The sequence below is a fragment of the Lathyrus oleraceus genome, chromosome 1, assembly GCF_024323335.1.
Source record: "Lathyrus oleraceus cultivar Zhongwan6 chromosome 1, CAAS_Psat_ZW6_1.0, whole genome shotgun sequence".
Lineage (NCBI taxonomy): Eukaryota > Viridiplantae > Streptophyta > Magnoliopsida > Fabales > Fabaceae > Lathyrus > Lathyrus oleraceus.
The window spans coordinates 103,482,782-103,506,196 of NC_066579.1; the positions used below are offsets into that span (position 1 = coordinate 103,482,782).

At 35.9% G+C, this 23,415-nt stretch overlaps 1 protein-coding gene across 1 annotated transcript; it reads right to left on the reverse strand.

Annotated features, from left to right (window-relative positions):
• Positions 1-17,488: 17,488 nt before the first annotated feature.
• On the reverse strand, positions 17,489-22,669 carry LOC127115482 (CASP-like protein N24). Its single transcript, NM_001427401.1, has 3 exons — positions 22,151-22,669; positions 21,844-21,979; positions 17,489-17,822 (listed from the first exon to the last, which is right to left on the reverse strand). The coding sequence occupies exons 1-3, from the start codon at positions 22,633-22,635 to the stop codon at positions 17,625-17,627; spliced, it is 819 nt and encodes a 272-aa protein (NP_001414330.1). The 5' UTR covers positions 22,636-22,669; the 3' UTR covers positions 17,489-17,624.
• Positions 22,670-23,415: the final 746 nt, after the last annotated feature.

Below are 23,415 nucleotides of genomic sequence, written 5' to 3' on the forward strand. Positions count from 1 at the left end.
CTCGAGTGCACTCTAGGATAGGAGAATGGCATAGTCTCGTTGACTGGTGTGGAGTATTCCTTAGCCAGTTGACTTGCGAGTCCATTCACTTGGTGGAGGTCATGTTGGATTGATAATGTCACACAAGTCATTTGTGGTTAGGCATTATTCGTTCAATCATGTGCCTTAGAAGCCAAGGACCTTAGTTTACCCAAACCCATCTTGGCCTATTTTTAGGACGTAGTGCGGAGGTCGTTCAGATGTAAGTTCTGATGCGATTGTTACGCGATACTACACTCATAAGAGTCTCTCTCGAGAATATTTTTGGAATACGAGTATTCGTTCCTCTGATAATATCCGAGAGATGGGACGATGATTATGGGAACCTCTGGTAGAACATGTCTGACAGGTTTAAACCCTAGTACACTCCCTTTGGGTGGTTCTTAACCAAGACTCCATGCTCGTGACTCTCAGCAAACCCATGATTCGTGGTTGAGTCGTTCAAACATTGTTAATATCAATGGAACTTGGGTATTGATAAGGTGTGAAACCTGAATCTACCAAAATGGATGATTGATATTAAGGATGTTAGAGCCGGTTCATGTACCGTTAATATCAATGGAACTTGGGTGTCGATAAGGTGAAAACCTAAATCCACCAAAATGGATGATTGATATTAGGGATACAATGAGCTTTCCCATGACCTTTGTTTGGTGTGCCTTGCTTGATCCTTGAGTGTGATTGTTGCATTCATGCATTCATACATTCATCCGCATCCATATCATCATATAAAAAGAAAATTTTCAAGGAACGCAAAGGACTTTATTTGCAAAAAAATTCAAACATGAAAAAACCTGGAAAAAATTTTCACCTGATGTATCTGATGAGATATTCTCATATATGATCAAAATGTTAAAATTTCAAAGTTTGCAAATAAAACCTTCGAGTTCCTTTGAAATAAAAACAAGCATATGCATAAACACTTCATGCATCATTTGCATAAGCGGGTGTTGTTCTCAGCCTGTCCTGTGGTCTGACCCTGCGATCTTCATTTATTTTGAAGACGCACCTCGCCGGTACTATACCAGAGCCGATTCTTCGAGCTTGATGGATCATCTTGAGCAAGAGAATTGTGAACTCGAGGAGGATTTTGCCAGACTTAGTACTGGTGATGGATTTATTCCTGGTTAACCGATCCCGGGCTGGCATTGGCTTTTGTTCTGGGGCATATAATGAGCAAGGTTTGTTCACGAGTGGAGGATTTATCCATGATGATCAGCCTGAAGAGGAAGCTGCTGCTATCATTGAAGAGGATGCAGAAGATCTGAGCAATTTTGTTATTCCTGGTGGTGTCTGCCACAATTGGGTCGCTGTGGATGTTCCTACAGTCATCCATAGATCAGAGTAATATGTTCACTTTGTTCAAAACCCTTCTCCCATGCCAAAAGGAGAAGTGATGACATTGTTGGCAACATTTAATACAATGATGTTTTCATTTAATTAATGCATTGTTAAAACATTTGTTTTTCTTTTGTTTTCACTTTTTGCTTTTGCATGAAATCAGTGATCACAAAAAACCTGAAAGACAAAAACAGCTTTTTCATCTGCATAAATGATTTGCTTGTTTAAATTCAAAAGCTTTTCATTATCCAGAATCATTATGCAGGGATTTCTAAACCCATTGAACATAATGATCCAACGCTATCTCCCAAATTTGAATTCCTTGTATTCGAGGCAGAGGAAGATGATGTTGAAGGGGATTCCTGATGAGATTTCCCGAGCACTTGAGTAATGCAAAGCAGATCATTCAGTTGTGTCTCAAGAACCCAGCAACAGTCAGACTGGGGCATTACAAATGTAATGTAAAAAAAAAAAAAAAAAAAAAAAAAAAAAAGGAGGAGAAGAGGGTGAAAAATCAGAATAAAATGAAAAATCAGGAATTTTTTTTTTTAAGAGAAAAAAGAAGAATGATACCCTCAAGTCCCTAGTTGACTGATGCTGAATGGATTCATAGTCGTTACGACCAGCTGAATTTGATCGAAGAGAAACGATTGACTGCCATGTGTCATGGTCAGTTATATCAGCAGAGAATGAAGAAAGCATTCGATAAGAAGGTCAAGCCTCGTGTGTTCCGAGAAGGCGACCTTGTGCTCAAGAAAGTCTTGTCTTTCGTACCCGATTCCAGGGGCAAGTGGACTCCAAACTACGAGGGTCCATATGTTGTTAAGAGAGCCTTTTCAGGCGGAGCTTTAATGCTTACAACAATGGATGGGGAGGATTTCACTCGTCCTGTGAATTCAGATGCAGTTAAGAGATACTTTGCCTAAAAAAAAGTATATGCAAATGAGAAACAGAATAACTCGCTAAGCTGAAAACCCGAAAGGGCGGCTTAGGCAAAAATGAGCGTCTCGGTGGAAAACCTGCAAGGGTAATCCAGGCAAAAGTTAGAGACTTGATAAAAAAGCATATTTGCATCCCGCTAGATTGAGTACCTCACCCTGGGGCAATCTAGGCAGAAATTAGGGATATGGCAAGTAACTGCGTCCTGACAAGACTTTCTGGTCACCAGCTGTCTGTTCGTCAGAGGATTCTCGATCCGTCGTCAACTGAAGCTGCGAATACATCGAGATTCAAATTGGTAGAGAAAGGATCATTATGTTCAATGTAGCCCTCTTCCAATATATATCACTGATTTCAAATTTGTACAGATCTATGGAGTCTTGCCATTTGCAGACTACCATTCCATCAAATAAATTTGAGCTTTTATCCAATTATTTGCACTCTTATTTGTTTCAATTCAACAAATGTTTTGCATGTTTTAATTGATAAAAATGTCATTGTTTTAAAAACAAAATTTTTCAAAGATTATTGTTTTAAACAAAGTGGACATTCACGATGATAAAAGGATACTCAAAGGATTTCTCAGTGCTCTCCCAAGGGTGACATGGTTTCCAACAGGAAAGACATTTGTTCATACTCCTGGTTTGGTTTGTATCCTTCTTCTCCAGATTTGGTTGTTGGGGTTGTTCCCCAAGTAGAGATTTGGTTGTTGGGGTTGTTCCCTAAGCAGAACTTCTGTGGATTTTGACTCCCCCAAGCAGGAGTGTATTGAAGACTCAGTCTGTTCTCCAGCAGTAGTCTCTCTCCGGTTTGATTGCTCAGGTGTTCAGAAAATTTGTGGTTAGTGGGTTGATATCCCCGTATCCCGTATTTCTCCCCAAGTGATCTGCCAGCATAATTGCAAGCCGAGTTGTTGGTGGGGTTGTTCCCCAAGCAGGAGTGTTGTTGAAGACTCAGTTTTCTCCAGCAGCAGTTTTCCCCAGCATGGATGATTTCCTTGTGGAAGATTCGGCGGTTGATGGTTTGCCACCTTGGTGCCTCGCCACTTCCTCCAGTGGGTCGCTATGCCCAGACTTTATTTGTCTCCTTGGCACAGTAGAGCTGTTATTGACATCCCCATCGAAGTCGCGAGCAGAGTTGTTGTCACTCCTTCCCAGCGCAGTCGCGAGCGGAGTTGTTTACTTTCTCTCTATCAGAATGGTTGTTATTCTCAGCAGAGCAGGATTTATTTTCCTACTCCGTGGTTGATTGGGTTGATATCCCCGTATTTTCATCCAACTTCCTCAGCGTAGTCTGCAGAGTGTTTGTTGTGGCAATATTGCCTGTTGAACCTCCTTCAATCCCTGGTATGGTCGGTTGATGGCTCCGTTATCCAGAGATTGTATTGATTTCCTGATTACTCTTCGATCCTCAGTAGAGCAAACTTTGTTGCAGAATCTGCCGATGCGATCCATCAGATGTGTGTTCGCCCCGAGTAGAGTGGTTTGTTGCAGAATCTACTTGTTTGGTGCATTTCCTTCCTCAGTGGGTTGTTCCCCAAGAGAGTAGTTGATGATATCCCCAGTAGAGTTGCCTGTGCAGCCAAACTCTATCCGGGTGACCTTTGCTCCCTCAGTGGGTTGTTCCCCAATGGAGTTATGTTGGATCCGTTCCCATAGCAGTGTTTGCTAGGATCCCCTGCAGGACTTTGAGATTCTCTTGTTCCCCAACAGATTTGTCTTTGTGGCTCTTTGCCTGTTGTGACTTTCTGTGCCCCAGTTGGGGCGATCGCTGATCCGTTGCTCAGAGATTTGGTATTCTCCAGATATCCTTGATTCTTTTGCTTCTGCTTCCCAGCAGTACCCACAGATCTTTGCTTTATAGCATATAGATCTCCAGCAGAATTGGCTTTCCAGTTGGTTTTCCCCTGGAAGTATAATACCGGACGTTTGATTCCTGGACCTGTTGTGTTAGAAATGTCTGTTTTGTCAGCATTCATCAAACATAAATCACGCATATTCATGCATATTCATAAAACATTCAGATATTCATGTTGCATTTTTCGCCATATATCCTTTGTTTGTTATTCCCTGCTATGGTGATATAGATCTTTATAGATCTTCCTAAGCAGATGTCGGGTGTTAAATCTCTCCATATAGAGTCAGCCCATAAGCAGAAAGTGTCTGTCTGTCCTTCTGCAGTTCCCCACTGAGATATACCCTCGTGGATGACGGTTTCTTCCGTTTCCTCCCAACACATATATTGGGATGGAGGTTCCTATTTGAGTTATATCCTCATTAGGACGTGTCTTGATTCAGTCTGTCTTTTCGGATCTTTCCTGAATTGACATTTGTCAAATGTCTTGTGCTTCCCAGTGGGTTGTTCCCCAGCGGAGTAGTTTCGGGCCTCTACCCCCATACCGGTAGTTATAAGTCCTATCTTTCCTGGCTTTCTTGACAGAATTTGTGGTTATACACCTTTTATTCTCCAGCCAGAGTTTTGGTTTTCTACCTGATAGTCGGTAGTCGTAAATCCTATTTTCCTGCTCTCCAGCAGTTTGTGGTTTGTTATAAACCCTATTTTGGTTTCCCGTGCGGATTTGTGATTTATTCTATCCCCACGCGGAGTTTTATGGTCTTCTACCCCGTATTCGGTAGATGTAAACCCTAATTTTGTGGTCAACCCCACCATCTTTTGGCCTTCTGCCTACAAACCAGCAGTCGTAAGTCCTATCTTTGCGGTTTTTCTACAAACCAGTAGTCATAAACCCTGTTCTCTCCTTGCAGAGTTAACTTTGTTGTTCATCCCAACCGATGACAATTCCCTCTTTGTGGATATCTTCATCTAGTTCTTGATGTTGATTTTCCTTTGCTTGGATAAGTTGCTCAGATCAGCACTTATATCCCCAGCAAGTCTTTTGTGGACAATTGCCGTATGCTAGCAATTTTATCCCCAGCGGGTCCTTTCACCTTTTGTCAGTGATTGTGTTACCCGGATCATTGATTTTCATCAATGTATCCCAGCGAGTCTTCTTTCATTTACCCTCTTGTTGGTAATGTCTGTTGCTCCCTTTGACTGGTCATCATTATATACCTAATTTGGTATCCCGATGCCTTTCTTTTCGGATTTTATCCTACAAACAACCTACAACCCGGTTCAGGATAATCTTCCATGTGAGTATTCTATCCATGTTCTGACGGTAATGGATATTATATCTCGTTCACTCTCGAGTCAATCTTTGATGGCTTTCTCCGTAGAGTCAGATTCGTATTCCTTGTGGAATCGAATGTCCATCCTATAAACAAGTCTGCTGTTCTAGCTTTCTTCAGGGTGATGAGTGTTTTGGAACACAAACCAATTCACGTTTTCGGAATTTTTATCCTATAAACAACCTACAACCCGGTTAAGGATAATCTCCCATTCGAGTATATTATTCACGGTCTGCCGGTAATGAATAATATATCTCATGCGCTCTTTGGTTGGATTCCTTTGTTGATCATCCCCAGTCGAGTAAGATTCGCATTCCTTGTGGAATCGAATATCCATCCTATAAACAAGTCTGCTGTTCTAGCTTTCTTCAGGGTGATGAGTGTCTTGGAACACAAACCAATTCACGATTCCGGATCTTATCCTATAAACAACCTACCACCCGGTTCAGGATAATTTTCCATGCGAGGATATTGTCTACGTTTTGACGGCTATAGATAATATATCTCATGCACTCTTTTGTCGAACACTTTGTTTGTTTCCCCAACTGAGTAAGATTTGTATTCTTTACAGAATCAAATTTTCATCCTATAAACAAGTTTGCTTTCGCTCTCTTCAGGATGATGAGTGTTTTGGAACACACACCAAATCACGCCCTGGTCGGTCGCCTGTTACATACCTACAACCCGGTATCCCTGGTGTCCCTTCCTTTCCACTCCCTATTATGACTTTGGTCCCTTGTGGAGTCAGATTTCCTGAGTTTATGTACCTTTCCCAGGTCTTTCTCAGATGTTTGGTTGATTGATATCTCTCACCCTTATGTCGGTCTTAGATATTCATTCTTCCTGAGTTTGTTACCCTTATACCGGTGACACCTCGTTTCTTGTTGCTTTTCCCATGAGAGTCTCTTTGTTAGACGTCCCCCTGCGGAGTTTCCTTTGGTGATTTTTACCCTTTGCTATACGGGCGTTTCCCCCAGTATATGCATTTTCCCGGCAGGGAGGTTCTCTGTGAATCTTTTCCTGGTCCGAGTCCGGATTTTTATCCGAAGTATCCTTTGTGGATAACTTGAGTCAGCTTATGTCTTTCCAATGGATTTATTTTCCTCTGGAATTCCTTATTCCCCGGTGTGAGTCCTTTGCTTCCCCAGCAAGTTCTCCAGTCCGATGTCTGTTATCCCCACTCGGAGTCGTGTCTAATTCACGCTGTGTCAGTTTTGTTTTCCCTAATCAAAGTCGTGTCCTGCTCACGCATTCTTTTTCCTTACTACCCCCCAATAAGAGTCTTATTAGAGTCTCTGTTCCTGGTGAGTGTATCACTCCGATGGATCGTCTTTTCTTCTGTGCGAATCATATATTACCCACAGAATTTGCTTTTTGCATGCATACATCTGCAGCATGAGGTCTCTTAGGGACCAAAATTTGTCTCATCACTATTATTTAAGCCCATTCTACCGCGTCGAGATGAAGATTTCTAAACTTCACTTCTCCGGCTAGAATGACCTTAAATAGGGGCATCTGTAAGACCCCAATTTTGGCCCTAAGATCCCTCATGGCCCATATCATATCATATCATGGCCTCAAGGATCAATGCATACCCTAGTTGTCCTCCTAGTGGGTGGGATACCTTGTGAGTGTGGTTCTTGATCACCAAGCATGTATTGCAGTTGTATGTCATTGCTTTTCATATGTTTACTAACCAAAAGTACAAAAATATTGTCATCTAACCATGTTGCTTGCAGATGAAGCTAGCTAGGTCAATGCAGTCAAATCAGGCCTTGAGCAATAGATGGTGGCCATCCTTGAAGAATTTGGACACCATGATCATTCATAAAGAGTTCATATAACTTGTGATATCATTTGGAACCAAGATCTCAATTGAAAGAGGCTTGGAATTCATCAAGACATGGCCCAGTCAAGAAAAGTCAACAAAAGTCAACTGTGGTCAACTGTGCATTTAATCAGGATTTGATGATTGGAATTGATTGGAAAGACCTCATTCATGTCTATATAAACTTCATTTGGCATTTCAAAGACCAAAGTTGAAGGAATTGAAGTCAGACAGACAGTTTCCCAAAATGGCAGGTGACCTGTAATCTCAGCTGCCCAAAGTGGAAAGTTTTTCCCCTCAAGATAACTTCATCATACAAGCTTCAAATGAAATTTTGTCCAACATGAAAGTTGAAGATCTTGATCTCACCTTTCCAAAAAGTCCAAGAACTTGAAAATCCCATGCATGGTTGGAAAATTATGGCTCAGTGAAATTCAGAAATGACTCGTAATCAGGAGGCCATAACTCCCACGTGGATTGTCCAAATTGGTTGTTCTTTATATGCACAAACTCCATTTGACATGTACTTTCATGGTGCATAATTGGATTTCTTTAAAATTGCTCAATGCAAAAGCTCATTTTTGAAGTGAACTAATTAAAAGTGAGGGGCAAAATGGTCCAAAATGCAAAGTATGAGGAATTTGGACATGAGACCTATGCCATTAGCTTCCAAATGATATTTGCAACTTGTTCAAAGTGAGAAATTGCTGTTACAATGCTTCTAACCATTCCAAGGGCATAAGAGCCAAAATGCATCATAAGCTCATTTTGGCTAAATCTCATTTTTCACTAATTAGGATTAAACTTGGATTAAGAGATTCATATATATACTTAATCTCTAACAGAATTGCACTAGCTAATCACAATCTGCGATCTAACAGAAAAATCTCAAAGAAAATTCTCTCAAACTCTCTCATTTTTCTCCAATTCACACAACACCTTTTTGTTCATTTCACCAAGATTTCATCAATTTCTGTGTGCTTTCTCTACTGATTCACAACTTGCAGGTATTGTTGAATTGCTGTTGAAGGAGATCGAAGCAAAACGGTGACTGAATCAAGCTATTGCAAAACCTGCTTTCTTCCATAACAGTCCACGAAATCTTCTTGATTCGAGCGTGCCGGAGCTAAAGATTCATCACCATTCGCCTTCTGAAGCAATTTCCTTCATCTGTTTCGTATTGCTGAGCTCAAATCGCGCGGAATCCACACTGCTAGCTCCAAGAAAGGTTGGAATCAAAACTCGCGATTGTCTCAATTATGTTAGGGATTCTGTAGAATATTCATTGTAGAGTCATCTGGAACTTGTAGTTTGTGATTTCGTTATGAAATGATTAAGTTATCGTCGTTTGAAGTTCGTATGCCGTATTTTCTTTCCATCGATTCGCTGCGTACACGAGGTTCTGGACGTTTCCATTAGGATATTCGAGTTCTACTCGGTTAAACCTTTCCAACGGTATGCGGTTCGTGCGATTTGGTCAAGAAATAGCCGTAACCGAATTCGCCGGCGATGAAGAACAAAGCTGTGCGACGAAGGTGAAGAAGCTGGCTGGAAAATTCGCACGTTTGATCCGCTTCCGTCCATTTGCCTTTCGAATTTGTGTTTTCGCGCGCTTGGACCAGTAGAATGCTGCCACATCATTAAAACGGCACGCTGGGTTTTGGCATTAGCTTAAGTTATTACGAATTTGCCACTCAGTCACAAATTAATTAATTAATCCTCATTCAATCTTAAATAATTATTTCATAAATTCAATAAAACTTCTAAAAATCATATATTACTCAATACTCATCCAAATAATTCAAGACTTTTTTTGTTAATCTTCACATTTCATCTACTTTTTTATAGAATCAAGAAATAAAATAGTGCTTGGTGAAATTTCTAATTGGTATAGAGGTCTTTACAATGTATGCAAATTTTACATATTCTACCATTTTAATCATGAAATCACCATGCTAACTCCAAATGAAATGAAATTTTAGAATATGATTCTTGACACTCATTTCTGGAATTTTTGACATAGGATTTGTATTTTTTAGACCTCTGGTCTTTTAGCTATGATTTATTGAACTTGAGTGTGACAAAATGTGACACAAAATGATATGTTGAGTTCCCTGAATTTTTTACCATGCTTCCCTTTGGCCTATGGCCTTGATTTTTTGCATGTAGTACATTTGATATGTTAACGTTCACTATGATTTTTCGTGGATTTTTATAATCCATTTTCCTATTTGATTAGGATTTTTGCTTGCTGCCTAGCATTTTAGGGCTTTACTTGTGTAACCTTTTGTATATATGTTGCCAAATCCACATCTCTAACCCTATGATAATGAAAATTGGTAGAGTGTTTTTTAACACATTAAGCTACAATTTGGCTTTGGTCCCATCCATTTCCCATTTAATACCACTGTTTACCATTGGATTGAAGTTAGTATACATTTTGTGACTTCATTTGATTGTGTTTTTGCATGCTTTGACATGTTGAATTAATTCCTATAGATTCACTAATCCAAATGGCCTGGAAATTAATATGTAGCTTGTTGAATGTCCTCTGTTTAGGATATAATTTTTGTGGAATTTTCTATGCTGTTTTGATATTTTTTTGGATGTAATCATGCTGGTTGCTCATATGTGGTTTACCTTTGCTTCCTTTGCCTTACATGTTGCATAGAATGAAATAGGTGTATAGTTTGGATATGGGACCAATTGGGATCCCTTTGTAATTGAAATATCTTGGTTTTGATTATGATTTACTTGCTGTTTTAGGATTTTTCCATCCTTTGGACCCTAGGCTTGGCCTAGTGGTCTTGTTACTTATGTTTGAGCTTGACTTTGAATTTTCAGGTTGAAAAGCTAATGCCTTAAGGAGGTTGATGCATAATTGAGTTGAAATCATTTGACCAATTGTTTGTTTTGTAGGGCTTGGTTCACTTGACCCTTGTGCTATGCACATGTTGCACATTATTGTTTGATTGTTGATTGATTCTTATGTCATTGTTTTGTTTATGTTGGGATGCTGATTCTGTTTGACTTTTTCAGGTACCCTTAGTTGCTTAGTTCTTTTAAGAACTTGCATTGCTTTGCTTTAAGCAATTGGCATTGAGGTATAGAACCTTCTTCTTCATGTAGTCTGGAGACCCGGCCCGTTATTTGGCCGGGCAAATTGTCTGAAGTCCTCCTTAAGAGGCAATGCTTGTGTATGTTTATATTTGTCCCAAGCAGGAAAAGTCCTTTCAATAAGGCAATTGGTGGAAGGTAGGGATATGCAATCTATCCCCCACTATTCTGTGAGTCTTCTCCTTGCTCCCATTACATGGTTGTAGCATTGAGATCCAAACCCAAGATCTATCGAGTCTAATCGGGGAAAGAGTTCCATCTTTCTGAACTCCCCCACATTCTTATATTTACATGCTCTCTCGGACCTGAGATAGAAGCAATGAGGCACACCCCTCATATCCTTTCATCTGCTTCACCTTAGCCCCTCAATGGCAAGGTTAAGAGCGACACTTACCTCTTACAGTGGACTTTCATAGTCAAACCCTTTTGCTTGAGCCTCATTGAATGGTTATAGCGTGTGCTACTTGAATTTATGTGATTGATTACTTGATTCATTTATACATGATTACCTGATTGCCATTGTGCATTTACTACCATTGATTGCCATTGTGCATTTATCGTCTTTGTTTGCCATTAGTGCATGATCATTTCTTTTGTCCTTGTGACATTGTTGTTTACCCATTGAGGAACCAGTTATAAGTCCCTGTGAGTTGGCATCTGTTCCTATGACATGGAAGAGATAGAGTGTAAGACCTCATTGGTCACTCATATCTTCTTTGCTCTTTGCTTGAGCATTGTTGTTGTATGTGAGGATTCATTGTAAGTCCCTGTGATGTGGCATTTGTATTCCTAGGATCATACTGTGGAGGTTAACATAAGTCCAGATAGATTGGCAGTTGACTTCCCTGTTTTGTTTTTGTTTTATTCTGATGGAGATTAGTGTAAGTCCATAGAGTGGCCTCTGATATCCTTACTTGTTTTAGGAGACAGGTATAAGACCATTGAGTGGCATCCAGTATCCGCTTTTATTTACTTTCATCTGTTACCATGTTCATCTTATTGCTCATTCATTGCTTATTCCAAAGGACGCACTTGAGTCATCTTTTATATGACTTCAAGAGGTGGACCCTCCTAAGAAGTTTTACATTCACTCTTCCATTATCCATTCATCCCATTGTGTCCTACCTTTTCACACATGTTTAAAACTTGAAATAAGTGTTGTGCAAACATTCTCACCTTCTTTCCCAAATTAGAAACTTGGACCTTAAGTCCATGATTTTCCAAACTTCATTTTTGTAAATACTTCATTTTGAATTGACTTTAATCATACTTTGACTTTTTGTAAATAATCCAAATAACTTCACCCATTCAAATGATTTTGTGGCTTTGTCCATGCTCATTAAGTTTTCATACATTAGCCGTAGGTTTGATTTATCCTAGTTGGTTGATGTTAACCTCACCTATTTGTCCTTAGTTGATTGAATTGTAAGTCTTCCTCGCTTATTATAGGGTTAACCCCTCACTAGCGAGTGGAAGCTTTTCTCACATGGTGGACGTGTTGTTTCATAAGATTGAGTTTTCTCCCGTGGATAACGTAAAACCTTAGTGCTATTGTTTTAAAATGAACTCACAAACGTTTGGAAATCTTTTAGCCGAACTACGGCGTTTTGATCCTTACCTTTGATGGAAGGTACGTAGGCAACGGGTTCATCCGTTCGAACACAAAAATAATTAATTTGTACATTTTTTCCTCACCATCCCACTCATGTTTGCACAATATGTCATAACAAATAATAATTTTCAAACAACAAAGTGTGAAAAGGGCTCCCTAGGAGTACCTAGGACGCATTGGGTGCCTAACACCTTCCCATTGCGTAATCTACCCCTTACCCCGATCTCTGATCTTTTTCATTAGTTTTCTACGTGTAAAACTTCTTAGGTTTTTGTTCGCTTTTTAACCAGTCCTTAGGATAAATAAAAGTGCGGTGGCGACTCTATATTCATTGTATACTTTGCTTATGATTTAACCAATAGATCATATAGCGACGAATACACCGCTACACTAAGGGATAAGGAATTTATGAAGAGCACAACTAAGCATGGAGTATATGTAAGAAGAAGCAAGAGCGACTTTCTTATATTGTGCCTCTATGTCGATGACTTATTAATAACAGATAGCTGCAAGAAAGAGATTGAAGACTTTAAAGGTGTCCTTAGCAAGGAGTTCGAAATATCTTATCTTGGCAACATTTTCATACTTCATTAGTATTGAAATCTACAAGAGTAGTAGAGGCTTGATAATACATCAAAGAAGATATATAAATGAAATACTCAAAAGATTTGAGATGGAAGACTGCAATGAAACTTCGACACCTACTAAACCAAGACTGCAACTATTGAATATGAAGATGATGTCGACCCAACACAGTATAGAAGACTTATTGGGTCATTAATATACCTTTGTGACACAAGGCCTGATCTAGCATACATTTTAGGTATGATGAGTAGATTCATGTGAAAGCCAAATGTATCACATCTAGCAGTGACGGAGAGGATACTAAGGTATCTCAAAGAAACTATCGACTATGGCATTTTATTTCCTGCATCTGATGAAGCAAAAGAATGCAATCGGCTTAAGTTAGTGTAGTGATGCTAAGGATAGAAAATCCACAGTTGGTTATATGTTTTGTTACGTGGTGCACCAGTTGCTTTGAGCTAAAGAAAGGAACCAATAGTAGCATTATAGTCGTGTGAAGCAGAGTACATAGTTACTTCCCTCTGTGCATGTCAAGCAACGTGTATGATGAATTTGGTCGAAGAAATTATAGGAAAGAATCACTAAGAAATTACCGTAAAAATCGATAGCATATCTATTATCAATCTGACGAAGAATCTGATAGCACATGGAAGAAGCAAACACATCAAAATAAGGTTCCATTATCTTCGAGAGCAAGTAGAAAATGGGAGGCAGAACTTAGAATACTGCAGAACTGAGAATCAGATTGCAGAAATCATAATGAAATGTGTGCAATTCGAAGTGTTCAAAAGACTAATAACAATGATGAATGTAGATAGTTTAGACACAATTAATTGGGTGGTGTGTTGAAAATATAATTCTTTGTATCAAAGCACCACTTCGACAGAGTCTATTATTGTCGAAATGCTTTACGCATAAATTGTATAATTGTCGAAATGTCGAAGAAGTGTGTCTTCGACAGAAATTTAAGACTTAGCTTTATTTTGTGTTTTTAGCTGAATTAGATTAGTTGGAGATTGATTGGTTACAAGCAATCTCAAACTATAAATAGGGAGGTACCCTATCATTCTAATAATACAATCGCTTAGAGAAAAGATTGAATAAAAACCTCAATTTGAAGGTAGAGAGAAACTCTGCAGAAATATCCTCACTCTTCCCATTTTCTCTAAAATTCTAATTTCTCTTTTCTTCCCTAACTCACAGTGGCGGAACTGAGGGGGGCGTGGGAAGGCCACGGCCACCCCTCAACTTTTTATTTTTTTTTAATTCATATATATTAAATTACTAAAACATCCTTATTTTAAATTAAAATTAATTTTTATTTTTTCTTTTTCATTCAAAGTTAGGTTAAAATACAGATAAGGTAAAAAGCTCCTACCTTTCCTTTCTTTCTCATATGGGTTTGCTACCGGCACCGGAATCGGAACAGATTAAAGTGATCGGCATCTTACAGGTAAAAAAATTTATTCATTCTTCTTTTATAAAAAGTAACAAATTAAAGTGATTGTTTGATTTGTATTTTTGAGAATTTTAGGATTCTTCTTTCTTGATGTGTTAAAATAATCTATATGAGGTTTGTTAAGTCAATTCATAACACTGTAATTTACAAATATAGTTATACACTGTAATAAGGTTTATTTAATCATTGTTGCTGCTAATTTCTAATAGTGAAGTTACCGGTATTTGAAAACGGATTAAAGTTGATTAATTAAGTTTATTAATTTTTTTCTCTTTTAATTTTTATGTTCTCTAAATTGATTTTTGGATCTGATATGATATTATAGGAAGAGTAAAGATGAATAATAGGAAAGTTGATTCTTTTTTCAAAAGGAAAGCATGTGAAATTGAAAGAGAAGAGAGAGATGAAGAAATTATAATCCCGACATCCGAATCTGAAACAGTTCTTAAGAATCCAACAATTGAAGAGCATCATGGTTTTGAAAATTCTTTCGAACGCGATCCTGGAAAGCGTCCTCCGATTTGGCAATATCCACCAAATCAAGTGGATGTAATACGAAGAACTTATCTAAAATGTGGTCCATATCAAATTCATTTAGAAAACTATCCTTTGTCCGGTAACGAGGATCATCCGAGAAGGTTTCAACATACTTGGTTTAGCATATTTCCATCATGGTTAGAATATTCACCATCTGAAGATGTCGCATATTTCTTACCATGTTACCATTTTAGCAAAAAAACTAAGTGGACGTCCCGGATCACTTGTCTTTATTTCTATGGGTTTTAGAAATTTGAAGAAAGTTAGGAATGGAAAACATTGTTCCTTTCTTAAACACATAGGGAAGGATCCTTGCTCACCACACAACAATGCAATCAAAGCTTATCAAGACTTGTTGAATCAAGATGGTCATATTAGAAATGTTATTCAAGTGCAAAGTTCAAGTCAAAGAATGAATAATCGGTTACGACTCAAGACTTCAATTGACAATGTTCGTTGGTTAACACTACAAGCTTGTGCTTTTAGGGGTCACGACGAAAGTAGCAAATCAAGAAATCAAGGTAACTTTCTTGAGTTATTGAAACTTTTAGCATCCTACAATGATGAAGTTGCAAAAGTTGTGTTGGAAAATACTCCACAAAATTGCAAGTATACTTCACATCAAATTCAAAAAGAGCTCTTGCAAATTCTTTCTAGTAGGGTGAAAAAGAGTATTCATGAGGAAATTGGTGATTCCAAATTTTGTATCGTTGTTGATGAAGCTCGTGACGAGTCAAAAAAGGAACAAATGGCTCTTGTATTAAGATTTATTGATAAAGTTGGTTTAATACAAGAGAGATTTTTTGATGTGGCACATGTTAAAGACACTACATCTTTAACTCTTAAGGAAGCAATATGTGATATACTTTCTCGACATAACCTTGATGTTTCTAACATTCGTGGCCAAGGGTATGATGGTGCTAGCAATATGAGAGAAGAATGGAATGGTTTACAAGCCCTCTTTATGAAGGATTGTCCTTATGTATACTATGTTCATTGTTTTGCTCATCGATTGCAACTTGCATTAGTTACATCATCAAGAGAAGTCAAACCTGTTCATAAATTTTTTGAGAAGCTGATCTTTGTTGTGAATGTTGTTTGTTCTTCTACAAAGCGTCATGATGAGTTACAAGCTGTCCAATTAGAAGAAATTGCTTATTTGTTAGAGATTGATGAGATTGTAACTGGTAAAGGTGCAAATCAAGTTGGTACATTGAAACGAGCTGGAGATACTCGTTGGGGATCACATTACGATTCAATTTCTAGCTTTATAAACATGTATGAAGCAACTTGTTTAGTTTTAAAAAAAATTGCAAAAGATAGAGGGAGTTATGCTACACGTGGGGATGCAGATAGTTGTTATAATTACTTGAAGGCATTTGATTTTATATTTATTTTGCACTTGATGAAAGAAATCATGGGAATAACATATATGCTTTGTCAAGTCTTACAAAAAAAATCAAGATGTAGTTAATGCTATGAACTTGGTTCGTTCAACAAAACATCTTATTCAAGGTTTGAGAGAAAATGGTTAGGATATATTGTTTACTAAAGTGGTATCTTTTTGTGAAAAACATGGTATTGAGATTCCTGATCTTAATGATGTTCATTCAACAACAAGATTTGGACGCTCCCGTCTTGAAGAGAATCAAGTCACAATTCAACATTACTTTAAAGTTGAAATATTTTTCACTACCATTGACAAACAATTACAAGAGTTGAATAGCAGATTCAGTGAACAGACAATGGATTTGTTAACTCTTTCTTGTTCTTTATCTCCTAAGGATGGATATAAAGCTTTTAGCATTGATACTATTTGTTCTTTAGTTGAAAAATATTATCCTATGGATTTTAGTGATCAAGAGAAGAATAATTTGCAATTTCAACTCCAACATTTTCTATTTGTTGCTCGTCAAGCATCAAACTTGAATAATTTATCAACTATTCAAGAACTATGTTCATGTTTGGTTGCATCTAGACAGGCTGAAACTTATTTCTTGATTGATAGACTACTTCGTCTTATCATGACTCTTCCCGTTTCTACGGCCACAACTGAGAGGTCTTTTTCAGCAATGAAAATTATTAAGACTAAGTTGAGAAACAAGATGGATGATAAGTTTCTTGGAGATAGCATGACAGTATATATTGAAAGGGAGATTAGTGCAAGCATTAGTTCGGAGTCAATTATTGACGATTTCAAGTCACTCGGAACGCGTAAAGCATTACTTTAAGGTAGTTTTAAGTTATGTAATTTAAATTTTTAGTAATTAACTTTGTATTTATTTTAACTTTAATGTTTTATTTAAAATACTATTTACATTTTTTTTATAATCTTTATTTTACGTTAGCAGTCATCCCAAATTTTTTTATCTGACTCCGCCACTGCTAACTCATCTCTTCTTTTCTTCTCAAATTTCTATGTAGCGGGATCATCTTGCAACCAAGGTGTAGTTGATTCATTCGAGTGAAGAACAAGAAGAGGAATCAATCCAAAAAAATGATTCTTATTCATCAAGATTGATTCGGAATTCTCAAAAAATTTAGTGAAATTCCATCATAAGGAATTCGTCGAAATTCCAACATTTTTTACTAGTAGAGTTATAGTTTGAAAGCAATCAATCTGAGGTGAAGAATTGAGGCATGACATTGAAGAAATCATTGACTATCTTCATTCCTTCATTCCTGTCATGTTTCTCATATGGTGACCAACCCATCAATGAACAAGATCAAGAATCACAAAGACATACAAATGAGGAAATCAAAAGAAAAGGGATGCATCATGTTTGTTAAATGATCAAAAGCGTATGAGATATTATCACAAATCAAGTATGAAGGAAATTAGAGAATCAAAAAAAGGATGCAGATTTTGAATCTTATCAGGAATTTTAAATTTACAAAATTTGCAAAATGAGACATATAGTACTGGACACTAGTACTTTAGAATCATATTAATACAAACAAAGAGTATTGCATTTATAATTAGTTGAACCTAAAAAGGATGAAACCAGAGACAAGAGAGGCTAAGGCAAAGGCAACAAACGCAAAGAAAGATATAGCAACTGATGCATTTGCCATTTCTATGAACTTGTGTGCGCCATGTTCAATCCAATAGCTTCTCAAAAGACAAGCTCCAGTTGCAGCTGATGATGAAGCTGACATTAGAATATATGCCAAAGCCTACAGATGAAAACAAAACAAGCCTGTATGTAAGGATTTGCTATGATTCATTAATATATATATATATATATATATATATATATATATATATATATATATATATATATATATATATATATATATATATATATATATATATATATATATATATATATAATCTAACTACTGAATTCTGTAATTGGTTATTAAATCAGTTTCTAACTCAGTCTCTAAATTTGTGATAAATTTAGAGATCAATTTCAAAAATATCATTAAGCCACTACTTGTTAATTTTAACAATCAGTTTGACATTTTTAACAATGGAATGGAAGATATAAACTAAATCTACTAATAAAATAAAGAATTCTTTTCTATTTCAAATATAGCCAAACTTTTGACTCTATTCAATGATGACATTTCTATAATATCTCTTAATTAATATATGTTTCATTTTTTAATAATTGTTTATTCTATGATGGATATTTTTTGTAATACAATTATTTTTCTATGAAATTAAAAAAAAAATTAATTGAAAATATATTAAAGAAAAAAAGTCTATAATAAGAACACATAAAAGATTATATATAATAATTGGGTAAAAAAAATAAAAGACGAAGAATAAAAATAAATAAACAAGTAAATTACAGAACTATTTGGTCCCTACTCGGGACCTCCATCCAACCTAAGCAAAGAGAAGTATCATGGAGTTCGTAAAAAGAGGAGAAAAGATCAACCAAAATCCACAACAAATTTAAGAGAAAATATTGTAGTAAACAACCTAAAACAATATTAGATCAAGCACATGAGAGGATCTTATCCCCATTAAGAATGAGAAAAAAAAACTATTAGATAAATCATTTAACCACTTTTACGAGGAGAATAAAATCATATTCACCAAATGTTAAACATGGGTAGCCTATTTAGAGAAAATAAGATTGTTACCCAATTTCCAAAAGCAAGTGAATGCTAAATTAGATCTAACATTTTTCCTAGTATTGAACACACAAAAAAAACTCTCTAGAAATGAAACAATACTTAAAGGTATTTTGGTCTCCCAACTTAACCATCTAAAAACACTATACCATAAACTAAGTACAAAATCGCAAATTTCAAAGAGGTGATCATTCGAATTTGCCTCCATATCACAAAAAATGCACATAATATATTGGTATGCCTCGTAATAGCCTTCCTCCTAAACAGGTAGGGGGAGTTTGAATTTTATCTTAAAGTAATGGCCAAGAAAAAAGCATAATTTTATAAAGGGTCCAACTATTGCACATACTTGCTAAAATTGATATTAACTTCATTTAACTACCTTCTGTCTCCTAGGGTGCTTATTGAAGAACCGGTGCTTATTGAAGAACCAATAAATCAAGATTAGTAAGTAATGACCAAAATATTCATGTTTTCACTATTAAGTTTAACAATTAAAAGAGACTAAAAACTCCTACTCCCATACAATTACAACTTTCATCCACCTCAGATCCAAGACTCACAGATTCCCTACCCACACACCATTTAACCAATCTTAGCATCCCATTGGCCTGACACCTAATAGAGTCTATATTATTTCTTGCATATAGACACACCTTAACCTAGTTGTCCTTCTAGAATGACGTCAACCGCTCATTCCCAACCACCTTTACTAATCCCTAAATGAATTTGTCAGCGCTCGAGTCCAAAATTAGCTCCAAGAAGAGAAATAAATGTCCTTCATAAAGAGGTATACCTAAATCTCTCAAAATGACATATGAACTGGAACAAAGGAATGTTTTCCCCATAAGTAGTTATGTGGACATTATTCCACAAAGTATGACTCGTGGTAAGGGTGTTCCAGTTTCGTTTACCTAAGAGTGAAAGGTTAACTAGGAAAAGATCTCTACCCAAAATCAATCATTACTTTTCTCCTTACACACCTAAGCTCATCCAACCCAAAGAATTAAGATTGCATTCCTCGTGTTATAAGCACCGTGTCCTTCCAATGCTAACATACTTATTACTCCACAAGGTGGGCCTATTAGTTATCAAACTAACCAAAGGTTCTCAATTATGAAGAACCAGTTGTTTGAAAGGAAATGGTCCCAAATTTTTGTTTAAGAATCGGTCAGTCATCCCTAATAAAGAATTTGACACATTCAATCCTAACACAAACTTTTAAAAAATTAACTCTAAGGTCAGGCAAAATTGAAAACACCTAAGAACAATCTTAAGGGAACAAAGACGGTCAACTATGGTTTCTCACAAGAAGACAATATCATCAACATAATGAAAGTGAAAGATCATCAACCCCTTATTCCCAATATTGAACCCTGATAATAACCCAAGAGTATGTGCAGGTGTGATTGATTCATTGATACCTTACACCACCAAAAGGAAAAGGAAAAGGATTAGGGTATCTCATTGATTCAGCCTTCTATATATATATATATATATATATATATATATATATATATATATATATATATATATATATATATATATATATATATATATATATATATATATATATATATATATATATATATATATATATATATATATATATATATATATATATATATATATATATATATATATATATATATATATATATATATATATATATATATATATATATATATATATATATATATATATATATATATATATATATATATATATATATATATATTCTGAATTGGGAATCCATTGAAAAATATTGATAGACTCCTCGATATGACAATTATAAATCCAAGATATACGCTTAGGACATAACCTGACCCTTCTCATCATATAATCAAGGAAACTCAAAATATTTGAGTCATAAGTCTTTTCAAAATATACCTTAAACAGAAACCACTCATTTTGTTTTTTTTTCTTTGCTGAATTTAAGAACAAATATAACTTTATCACTATGTTCACTACCTGTCTATCTTTAATGAAGGTCGGTTAATTACATTAAATAATTGCACCGATGATAATCAAGCATCCAAGGCCTTAGCCACCAAATTATAAAGAGAACTAAGAAGCAAAATAGGTCTTAAGCCACCAGCTTCGAAAGATCAATAATGTTGTTTAAGTCATTTGCACGAAGAAACTAACAACTTTTGTGGGAAACGCCTGTCACATCTTCCACCCCAGCTCATCTAACCTAGAGAACCAAGATCGCATTCCTCTTGGTGCGCCTCTTAACTCAAGAATGGAAGAAGAGTATGTCATTTCGATCTAGACATTTGGAAGATTTGAGGGTCCTTATCTTTAAAAAATCTCTAAAATTCATCAAATGCTTTACTCCTAGAGAGAACACCTCCCACTGCTAAAGGTCCACCTTCTGCCTTCAAGTCCACACTTTGATCTCATCCATTATCTTTTAATCCTCATGTGTAAGTTGTCAAAAACTACTTATTAAGCTCTTATATTTGTCTATAAGAATGCCAAGCCTCCATCCCCCAGAAACACGGGTGCTCCAAACTATTAGCAACCACCTAATAGTTATTTAACCTTAAAGAATTTGGCCCCCGCAAATGAGATGAATGCCTCGGAACTAAGAGGTAGTGGCGAGAGACATCTCTTAGAAAAGTCCTAGTTAGTTGGTCCCAATCACCCCTCAAATAACAATACACGGTTAAGATGACTCATCGCACTACCGCTCGGTTGGAGCCAAGTAAATTGTCTATCCAACAAAGGAAGATCAATCATAACTATAAGCTTGTTGATTTTTTATGAGCCTCAACCTCTCTCCAGTGCCACGAAATTGTCATGACTAAGAAGTTGAATTTCCAACAAATCGCGGGAGATTCGCCCTTCACTAAATTATTTGACGAATATGCAATTAATTACATTTGCTTATAATCAATATCAAAAGGACTAAAGACTAATAATGTTAGCAAAGTGATACTCAAACATGTTCATTCAATATAATATGATTTACCAAGACCAATTTATATCACAAAACTGAGTTGATTCTTCCAAAATCCAAACAACAGAATTTGCTTAAAAGACCAAAAAACTTTTGAATATTATTTTTAGTTTGAAAATTTGCTTAAAAGACCGTAGGCTTTACCTGATCAATAACAAGATTGAAGTAACTTTGCAACTTGGGGTTCATAGCATGCTTCTTTGTGACCAAGTACCTCACTAGATAACAAATTTGCAATCCAGAATACACAAATCCAATCACATTTACTGAAAAACTATACCTGCATAATCACATCCAAACCAAAATCACACACCATCATCACATTTAAATATAATCACAAGATCATAAGGCAAGTACAAACAATAGCAATTGCGACGTATAGAAGATCTCAAGTTCTTCGGACACAAATCTCACTATTATAAGATGGAAGGACAGAAGGAGAGAACCATACCTGAATTCGTCGTAATCATACCAATGGAACTCATACGGAGTTTTAACCGAAAATCCGCTTGAGAACCAATTTGTTATTTCCTCATTTACCAAAACCCTTTGCTCATTGGCACCCAAAATAGAAAAAGCAACCAAACAAAACACAAAAGCAACAATCCTAAGCCCCAACAAAGCCATGTACCACTTCACCTCTTTCTTAGACCTCAAGAAATTCGATAAAACTTCATTGTCTCCCCTAATGTCCTTAAGATCCATCATGGTAACCTTCTCCTCCAAGACTTCTAATTCAACTTCATTATTCTCTTCAAGTGTTTTTTCTTTCAATTCATCTTTTGTATCTTGAGTTAAGCTTTCAATGCTACTAGTACTCATAGTGGAATGTTCAAAAATCAAAACCTTTGCAGCTAAAAACACAACTAGTTGTAGTTTTAGCTTCCACTTTGAGTAAAATGAACACAGCTTAAAATGCATGCACCTTTCTGGCATAAATATCTCCGAATTTACTAAAAAACAGTATTGTTATTTTTTTTCTTTAATCACTCTTATTGTACATTTAAAATGAAACTATCTTGTTTGGTTTAAATTTGTTTTTACCTCTTGACTTTTGGTGTATAATAAGTGATATGCATGATTTATTTTACTGTTTTATTTGTGAGAACTAGAAAGGACCTTGCCTTTTCTTCTAGTTGGAAAAAAAACCAGCTTTTGGCCATGATGAGAAGTACCATATCCAATCCCATATACAAAAGATGACATATTTTTTATAAGATGAAAGTATTGCAACAAATTCTTATATAGTCATGAGTGAGAATGACAAGGAAGAGCCTAAATAAAATAAGGGAGTGTTTGAATGACTTTTAATTTTTAGTTCTAAAATTTGTTTTATAAATTTGTTCTAAAAAACTTATTTAAAAAAAAAGAAAAGAATTATTTAGTAATCAAAAATTTCAAAATTCTTTTAGAAAAGAGAAAAGGAGAGAATTGATATGGTCATCTAATGTTTAAAAACTGTTTTAGAAATGATAAAATCAAATAACTCTTTTGATAATTTAATTTTTTTAAAATTATTATTTTAAACAATAAAAAATAATAAATACTTTTATTTTCCAAACACTTATAACTAATAATTCTTATGGTTGATTAACACTATATAAAAATCATTATGTTGAAATTGTATGTAAAATAAATTTATTATATAATCAATTAATTTGATGACTTCATTTGTTCTATATTATAAGAAAATAAAAACTGAATGAAAAATACTTT

Coding starts and splice junctions, on each gene's coding strand:
- LOC127115482 (NM_001427401.1), bottom strand. CDS start 22,635: ATGCCAGAAAGGTGCATGCATTTTAAGCTGTGTTCATTTTACTCAAAG. Junction 21,980..22,150: donor TATGATTACGACGAATTCAG/GTATGGTTCTCT, acceptor GTGATTATGCAG/GTATAGTTTTTCAGTAAATG. Junction 17,823..21,843: donor TCAATCTTGTTATTGATCAG/GTAAAGCCTACG, acceptor TTTCATCTGTAG/GCTTTGGCATATATTCTAAT.